The sequence below is a fragment of the Danio rerio genome, chromosome 19, assembly GCF_052040795.2.
Source record: "Danio rerio strain M-AB ecotype USA chromosome 19, GRCz13ab, whole genome shotgun sequence".
Lineage (NCBI taxonomy): Eukaryota > Metazoa > Chordata > Actinopteri > Cypriniformes > Danionidae > Danio > Danio rerio.
In genome coordinates, this window is record NC_141039.2 from 11312406 (window position 1) to 11322500 (window position 10095).

At 36.7% G+C, this 10095-nt stretch overlaps 1 protein-coding gene across 9 annotated transcripts in view; it reads right to left on the minus strand.

Annotated features, from left to right (window-relative positions):
* Positions 1–3359: 3359 nt before the first annotated feature.
* Positions 3360–10095, minus strand: part of shisa7b (shisa family member 7) — a 26968-nt gene continuing 20232 nt past the window's right edge. For all 9 annotated transcript variants that reach the window (XM_087295439.1, XM_087295435.1, XM_087295434.1 and 6 more), the window contains one exon: positions 3360–6576. In XM_087295439.1, the coding sequence (XP_087151565.1) occupies positions 5759–6576 (818 nt within the window). In that variant the 3' untranslated portion in view covers positions 3360–5758. The remainder of the gene's footprint in view (positions 6577–10095) is intronic.

A 10095-nucleotide genomic window follows, 5' to 3' on the forward strand; every position in this document is an offset into this window, starting at 1 on the left:
ACAGTGGTCGTTTCCGGGCAGTGATACAAGTTCCGGGTGGTGTTACGTGTTAAAGCATCCGACATTGTTCTGGTTAGCGCTCTGCAAAAAGCAGTACGCGATGCAGTGAGAAGAAAAGGGCCTTTTCACCTCAGTTATGGGTTTATTTTACTTTATAATGTGCTTTAGTTTAGCAAGAACACGTGATCGGGAAATTGAGTGTAATTATAACGAAGCCCGTTGCATCTACAGTCCCCAAATGTCATAAAACGGCGCCAAAAAACAAAACAAAAACAAAAGTCGCGTGGCGCGTTTTAAATATTCCAGTGTTGCGTGACGTAGTAACACATTGTGAAGGCGCACACACTTCGCGAGCTGCCCGCGCGAGACTCAAAACATCACTTCCCACTGACTGAGACAAAACAGCTGTTCTGCACATATGCGAGCCGGAGTCATTAGAACAATTATTTCACTTTGTGAGCGGCTGACAGAGAGAGCGGGGGAATTTTTATGCAGCACATCTACTGAGGAATGGATGCAGGGCACAGCACAGCACCTCTCTGAAGCCATTTTACCAACATGCCGCCGCCGTCTCCCCCCACCCTACCCGAACATAAGGTCCTCGCCCACCCTGCCCCTCAAAATGGCGAATGCCGGTGATGATGGTGCCTCGTCCGTGTCCCTCAGGAACCATTCAAGAACATCAAACGTCCTGGTTTGGATCGATAATTACAGTCATTTAAGAATGCAAATGATATTGCTAGGGAATCATTTGATATCATTTAAAGTGGTCTTTGGCACCACACCAATAGAAAATGCTGCAGTTAAAGAATAGTATATAATATGAATAATAATATATATTCTATTATAAATATATTTTATATCTTTAAAAAAATTAAGACAATTTGAAAATTAGTTTTTTTCTGGATTTACAATTTATAGTTCCCTGTTTGAATAAAACGTAATTTTAATTTGTTCTGTTAATTATGTATGCAAATTTATAATAAAATGAATATAAAATTTGTCATCTTAATTTTCAATTTGCAACACTGCATACCAACTTCAGAAGATTACATTAAGCATGCTAGATGGAATAACCATCTTCAGTCACAACATTTTTAAATATTTGTTATTCAGCCCAATTATAATGTCCTGCTAATCAATAAATGGAATGCTCTTAATGACAATTATTTTATATATTAAATCCACTTCAAATGTTGACTACTGTATATATTAAAGTAAATTGCAGACCATCAAACAACTAAAAAAAAACAGAAGAAATGAATGAAGAATAATGAAAAGAATATTATAATAATATTGTTATTACAATAACAGGAAAGTAGATATTTTTACTAGGAAATTGTGGGAAATCCCTCCTTTTATCTATCCACACAATCCTAATTTAACTTTAATCCTTATAACTAATAAGCTGAGTTGCATTTGAAAGACAACTGGCTGTTTTACAGAGAGTAAACAAATAGTTTGTCTAACACAAGATCATGCATGACTAAAAACACTCAGCACATAATATATTGAGATGTAAATTAGTATTTCAGAAATGTAAACATCACTTAAAGGGATAACTTGCACCACACCAATAGAAAACGCTAACAGTTAAACAAAAGGATATAATATTATTAAAAATATATATCTTTTAAAGAGACAACTTGAAAAATGGGTTCTTTAAATGTGCAATTTATAGCTCCCTGTTTGAATAAAAGTCAGTTTAATTTGTTTTGTAAAACACTGATGTATTTTAATTTAACATTAAATGAATATAAAATGACAGGTGGTCAAAATAAAAATAATAAAGATGACAATTTGTCATCTTAATTTTCAATTTGCAACACTGCATAGCAATGCTTTAACTCCAGAAGATTAAAGTGAGCTATGTTTGGTGGAATAACCATTTTCAGTCACAACATTTGAAAATATTTGTTATTCAGCCCAATTATCATTTCCTGCAAATAAATAAATGGAATGCTCTAAATGACAATTATTTTATATAATATATCCACTTCATATGTTGACTACTGTATATTTAAAGTGCATCGTAGACCACCAAAAAAACTAAAAACAGAAGAAATGAATAAAGAATAATGAAAATTAAGAATATTATAATAATAGAAAGTAGATATTTAGAGTAGGAAAAAGTAAGAAACTCTCTCCTTTTAACTATCCACACAATCCTAATTTATCTTTAATCCTTATAACTAATCAGCATTTAAAAGAACTGGCTCTTTTACAGCGTGTAAACAAGTAACAATAGTTTGTCTAATACAAGATCATACATGACTAAAATAGTCAGCAGATAATATATTGAAATGTTAACTAATATTCTAGAAATGTAAACATGTAAAACCACTCCTATATGAGGAAAAAGAACAGAAGTGTCAATCTCCAGAAAGCATTTTACCTAATGGTGAGGATTTTTTTGTCATCTCAATTTTCAGTTTGCAACGACACCTACCAATGCTTTAACTCCAGAAGATTAAAGAGAGCAATGTTTGGTGGGAAAATAAAAATCAATCACAACATTTGAAAATATTTGTTATTCAGACCAATTATATATATTTTTTACAAATAAACAAATGCAATGCTCTAAATGATTAAATTATTTTAGATATTATATATCCCCTTCAAATGTTGACTACTGTGTTAACGCAAGTTGTAAACTAAAAACGGAAGAAGAAATTAATGCAAAATAATGGAAAGTAAGAACATTATAATAATATTGTTATTATAATAATAGAAAGTAGATATGTATAGTTGGAAAAGGTGGGAAAATCTCTTCTTTAATCCATCCACACAATCCAAACTGATCTTCAATCCTTATAACTAATCAACTGTGTTGGATTTTAAGGACAACTGGCTGTTTTACAGAGACTGAACAAATAGTTTGTCTAATACACGATCATGCATGGCTAAAAACACTTAGCACATGATATATTGAGATTCATTCATTTATTTTCGGCTTAGTCCCTTTATTAATCAGGGGTCACCACAGCGTAATGAACCGCCAACTTATCCAGCATATGTTTTACACGGCCCTTCCAGCTGCAACCCATCACTGCAAAATTCATTTGGTCACACACACACTACGGACAATTTAGCCTTCCCAATTCACCTATAGCGCATGTCTTTGGACTTGTGGGAAAAACCGGAGCACCCGGAGGAAACCCAGGTGAACATGGGGAGAACAGGCAAACTGACCCAGCAGGGGCTCGAACCAGCAACCTTTTTGCTGTGAGGCGACAACACTACCTATTGCAACACCTTGTCCCCACATATTGAGATGTAAACTAATATTTCAGAAATGTAAACATTTAAAACCAACTCCTATAGGAGAAAAAAAGAACACAAGTGTCAATCTCCAGAAAGCATTTTACCTAATGGTGAGGATTTTATTTAAAAATAACAATACGTAAAGTTTTTGCTGTTAAATATTTTATGCATGGCATTTTGGCATTTCCCCCAGAAAATTTACAACAGGTTTCATGTATATCATGGCAAAAAAAGAACAATTATAATAAAAAAAAAATCTCAAAATAAATACAGAAACTATTCTGGTGGTTGTTTACTTCCCATAACTTTGGTGAATGCAGCAATGGAAAATTATTATTCTTAATTATTATTAATATTTTAGTTGTTTTTGCATTCAAAGAGACACTTACTTAAAAAATAAAATTACATTTTGGGTTTTCTGAAATGCACATTCTCCGACAGAGTCGGATAAAATGCGAGATAAAGCATTCCAAAATAGACACTGAAATACACACAAGCACACAAATACAGACACACGAACTGGACACATACACACCTTGACATCAGAAGTCAGCAATATGACATCATCAACACTGGCTTTGACATCTTCATGCGTTTTGTCTTTTCACTATGATTGCATCTGCTTTTTTTTTTGTCGAGTTACAAAGGTTAGAATCCACTAGAAACTCAAACAGAAAACAGGTATAAAAAACAATGTCTGAATTCACACGGAGGAAAAGTAAATAAAAGGATAATCAAGAATATGAAGAATACTGATGACTTATGCGCATAAATTGGCAAGTGTACATATTTGAACATTCGGGGTTCAGTTATCTTTTAAAATCGTTTTTTTTTTTAAACATTGTTAACTTCAGTTAAAGGTAATAAAAGCTTAAACATTGCAGAGTGATCTAAAATACTATATTATGGCCCAGAAATCTCACTCAGCCAGGTCCTTCTCAGACATTCCACCACAACAGTGTCCGTTTGATGTGGAGACAGCTGAAAAACACAGAAATCGCTAACTAAAAAGACATCTTTCTTGAATATAATATAGATAAACAAGACACCTTTTAACTCCTCTAACTCGTCGCTTAGATAATAATGCATCCTAGTGTGACAAAGTAGCTTTGCAGAGTTTGTTCTGTTTTTCTGTTTTGTACACTCATTGGCATGTAGCCTCAATGTCCTGCACAGCCGTGTCACAGGAAAAGATAAAAAGCCGTCAGAACACGGAAGCACAGACACACATGAAGGAGTTTCAGAATAGCCCTTGGATTAAAACGTTCACTGTATGAGCAAACCCTTTCCCCGTTTCCCCCCCCGTTAATACAACAGCTCGAGTTGCAAATGAAGTGTGAAGACTACTCTGTCTTATTTGTCATACTGCATGCTCATGATTAAATCTCAGCTCTAAACGCTTGTAAATACCAGAACAACCGTGACGACTCCAATTGATGCCGTCATATAGGAAGCTGTTCTCTGATTGGTCAAACATGCAAGAATGAGGCATGACTTCTATCAGATTTGAATGGCTGAATTGGCTTTCCGAACATTTTTAGTTCAGATCACAAGACCCGATCTGACAGCCTATTATAAATGTTATCCACAATGCAAAAAAAGAAAGTATTTCATGTCGACTTTGATTCACAGTCTCAGTATGAGAGGCAGAAAAATCTCATCATCAGTATAACACCCGTCTCCCAATGACAATGTTTTCCTCAGTTGTATTTCCATTTGAATAAGCTCTAATATATGGCTGATGACATTTGGACTTTACATTAACAGTGCAGACTAAAGAGTCAGGTCACAAAACGCGTGACGAGTCCTTCCAGTTCAACTCGTTGACGAATTACCAGGACTTTCTTCACTTGATGGCAAACTCCATTAATTCCCAAGTCGATTTGAATCTGGATTCCGGTTTCTCTGAGGTAATTCAGTGTACTATTGGACACTCTCCAGTCTCGTCCAATACTTGTCAATGTTTCCATGTTTTAGTGATGAAGGTGTGAAACACCCCCAACACTTGTTTGAAAGTAACACTTAGTTTGAAACCCCCGAAATTTGGCAAAATCAGACTCAATTCTCTGCCATTGGATTAAAAGCAGACAAATCTGAACCACTTGGTTTTTACATTAGCTGGAATGTACAACCTAGAGAAAACGTGGCCTATTCTAATAATGAACCTATTAGCTTTTGTATCTCCATGCCTGAATGGTGTGATCGAAATACTATATGCTACACACAGATCAGAGGCGACCTAAACCCCTCTTTAGGTTTCTATTGATTAAGAATTTGGCAATTTAGGGATCTACAGAAAAGTTTATGATATAGTTTCATATCCCTCTTTCTCCTCTCTCTTGCAATACACTGTGTACCCCTTCATATGGGCATCATTCCTGACCCCCTTCCTTCTCCATTTCTGTCTTCAGCCTTTTTTGCACTCCGTCATCTTCCTTCCCTTCGGCTTGCGCAGTCACACCTCATCTTTCCATCAACTCCTTTCTTTTTGCGCTCACACGGTCACTTCGTTCTTGCTCCCCGTCCTCAACGCCTGTCCTGCACCTCCTCCTCCTCCGCCACCTCCAGGGAGAAAGTGCAGCTGTTCGATGGTGTTCTGGCGTTTCGTGGCGAAGGCCATCCGGCGTGCGTTGTGCCCCATTGTTCCGGGTCCTCCCCCAGAGCCGTGGATCTCCCCCCATCCCAAAGTCCCAGTCCCATGACCGGACGGAATGGCAGGATGGTCTTGCTCACGACCAGAGGTAGGGTGCGAATTCATTTTGATCATGTGATGCCGGTCTAGGGAAGGGGTCACACACACGTTCTGCTGGGATTGCGCCTTCTGGTGGTGGCTGAGACGGGACATGGTTGGCACCATCCCACCATAATCACCCATCATTCGCTCCTCCAGGCGGTCCGGGGACACCAGGAGGCGTTCATGAGACTTGCGCAGAGTCTGGGTGTTCGAGCTCTTGCTGGTGGTCATTGGTTTGTAGTACAGATGCTGCTGGTTCTTGGAGAGGCGTGAGAGAGTGTTCCCCTCCCCCAGCGCCAGAAGCTGGTCTTGGGACATCACCCGGCGAGGGGGTTTGCTCATCGTGTCGAATGTAGGGTTGTACTGCGTCTGGGGTAAAGGGTAGGGGTTGGGGGTGGAAGTAGTGCTTGGCATGTGAATGCGCGTGCGGGACGTGTTTAGCGGTAGAGTACCGCGGGCACCCAGTGTGAAGTCACCACCCCAGGGTAGGTGGTGCTGGGAGGAGTGAAAGCTGGGCGGAGCATTGTTCGGCCTTCTCTTGGAGGTGTAATACCCAGAATAATCATCCAGATTTTTCTCTGTAGATAAGAAAATGTCAAATGAAAAGATTTTATTAATTTGATTTACAGTTATCCTTTTTTACAAGTGTTTTGGTGATCGGATCTTAGAGGCGATTCATACAGAATGCATCTTCCCATTTAAAGATGTGCTCAGGATTGTTTATCTTTTATTTTTTAAAGTACCATGCAACATGTTTACATCAATTAAATCAGTTATCATGCCAATTTGCTACTGTAAAACAGAAGCTTGCAAAATTTGTCCATCTACGAGTTCTTCGGATTGGTCCACTGCTTTGAAACTGACATTAGTTAGGTTTCCATCCACCGATTTTTATGTGCATTTTGTATATACAGATAAAAGAAAATTGATTGATGGAAACGCCAGCATGCACATCAATTTTAAAAATAAGCATAAAAAACATTTGCGCATAAGCAGGATAAACTTTTTATTCGATAAAAAAAGATGCACAAACTATGCTGGAAACACTTTTACCGAACAAATTCCCGTATGCGCATCAATATGCGCTCTTGTCTGTACTTGCGTTCTTGTGACCTTGTGAAACGTCATCAACTGTCGCTGAAGTACTATTCCAATTCAAAGTTCACATCTTGCCAAGTACAGATAAAATTCCCGGATGTGTACTTGCTCCGCCCCTTTAACCAAGGATGCTTCGAGAGGAGACTTGTGCGAACTTACAAAGCACAGGTATCCCAGAATCCATTGCAGCATAACCAGTGAAAGCAAAAAATACTCCTCTGTTGTGTTACAAATTAAAGTTTTAAGAGATTTTTTTTGCGAGAATGTAGTTGTTTTAAACTCGAATCGGCAGTTTATTTATAAAGATAGCGCATCTTTGACGATGTGCCTCAGCTAATGCGGACTCTGACCACTAATATTAATACAAAAATGAATCAATTATTTTAATATTCATTATATGAGTCAAAAAAATAATTTTCTAAGGTTGATTGAACTTTTTTATTATTTTAAAAATTTATTCAATGCCCATTTGCCCCATTCCAGCGGTTCTCAAACTTTTTTCATCAAGTTCCACCTCAGAAAAAAATTGTCTCTCCAAATACCACCATATTAATTTCTATTATTAAGAATATTTATTATTGTCAGCCATTTTAAACATAAATAGTCTGAATGTTAACACTGTACTGTGCTTATATGTAAAAAAGAAACAAAGAAAAAAACTAAAAACGTCAACATTTAAATTAAAATGAGCTTTTAAAAGTTAAAAATGTTAGCTTGATGTTCTTAAAAAGTAAAAAGAAAAAGGTGATGTACTTAAATGTAAAGTATTAACATATAGTAGCCAATTCATCAACACCTGGAAATGTTCCCTGGACCTCAGAAATATAGGCTATATGTCATATAATAAATAATATTATATGTCACATTCATATATAAATCATTTTTGATCAATTTTGAAATATATGTAGCAAGTACATATGACATATTTGATATCTCCATGTACCACTAGAAAAGGGGTGGCCAACCCTGTTCCTCGAGAGCCACCTTCCAGCAGATTCCAGTTGCAACCCATATCAAACACACCTGCCTGTAATTATCACGTGGTGTTCAAGTCCTAAATAATTGGTTCAGGTGTGTTTGATATGGGTAGCAACTGAAATCTGCAGGAAGGTGGCTCTCCAGGAACAGGGTTGGCCACCCCTGCACTAGAAGGAAGCCTGCGTACCACAAGTGATACTCGTACCACAGTTTAAGAACCACTGCCCTAATCCATCTTGCACCTGTTGTGTTTATAGACTGCACGCACCTTATAATTGGCTGTGCTTGTTTGCAATCTAATTTGCAGTGGTTTATGTGCAATAGACATGAAAATGAGCTGCTGTCTGAGTGAGTAAATCACTTGAAGACCTTTTCACACTTGCATTAACCTGCACTTGCACTAAGTAAATCTGACCTTAAATTATGCATTAGGTATTATGAATTAACAATGAACAACATCTTTGTGGCAGTTTTTCATGGTGATTTACATTCATGTCTACATAGAGTAATATGTGCGTTTTTAATAAACCACAAGAAGCCAGTGTTCTGCATTTATAAAGCAATATTCCATGACATACTTTATCTGTAAATGAAACGCAATGCTATAACTCCACCAATCAAAATCACTGATCTAAATGTATTATTTTATAGTTCAATATGTATCAAATATTAATATTTATGTATATCTTATTGTATACATTTATTATCATGTGACTATCAGTTTAATCTCAATTCATCTCCAGTGTCAATATCTGAAAATCAAATAATTAGTTCATTAATAACTTTAAATAGAAGCGATTAAAAGCCTTCTAAATGATCAATCAGTTTATTTTATAAAATTTATTTGGTTATATCATTTCAGTGTAAAATAACCTCCCGTGTAAGTGGTGATTGGCATTTTCGTGTGTGGAGGTGAGATCCCACCATCTGATCACACTTGCACTGAAGGTGTAAAATACAACCATGCTAAAATATCCAGATAGTATCCAGATACAAAATGGGTTTTACTGTTAGGAATAATAGGACCACTCAACCTTTCAGTACTGTAATTTCTATATTGAATGAACAAAATTGACAAAAATTGATGAACAAATTATACAAATGAAATTCGTAAAAGATAATTAAATCAAATATGAATCCCAAACATTTTTTTTTTTCAGTTATATAATTCTAAATTTATTTGACTCTATTGACTGCATTTATTTAACTGATTGATGAATGTGTATGTATAAAGAAAATGTTTATTATAATTAATTCAAATCTTTAAACAAGTGAAAATAATAAAATACCGCAGTCATTTATTTGTGTGTATTTAATGTTATGTTAAATTTTTTAATACAACCTACCCCTGCAGACTATAGATCTGTCCACATTAAAACATTTCATACAGTGGCCTTAAACAGCTTATACAGCAGGCACACGCATTGGTTTTGCTGCTTTATGAGGGCTATCAATAGGCAAAATGTAAAAACTACTTATCATATGCCCTTACCCTACTCCTAAACCCAACAGGAAACACCCCCTTAAGTATCATTTACACTCAATGGCCACTTTATTAGGTACACCTCTTCAACTGTTCGTTAACGTAAATTCTAATCGGCCAATCACATGGTAGCAACGCAATGCATTTAGGCATGTAGACATGTTCAAGACAATTTGCTGCAGTTCAAACAGAGCATCCGAATGGGGACGAAAGGTGATTTAAGTGACTTTGAACGCGGCATGGTTGCTGGTGCATGACAGGCTGGTCTGATTATTTTAGAAACTGCTGATCTCTTGGGATTTTTACGAACAACCATCTCTAGGGTTTACAAAGAATGGTCTGAAAAAGAGAAAATATTCAGTGAGGGGCAGTTCTGTGGGCGCAAATGCCTTGTTGATGCCAGAGGTCAGATGAGAATAGCCAAACTGATTCGAGCTGATAGAAAGGCAACAGTAACTCAAATAACCACTCGTTGCAAAGGAGGTTTGTAGAAGAGCATTTCTAAATGCACAACATGTCCAACCTTGAGGCAGCAGCA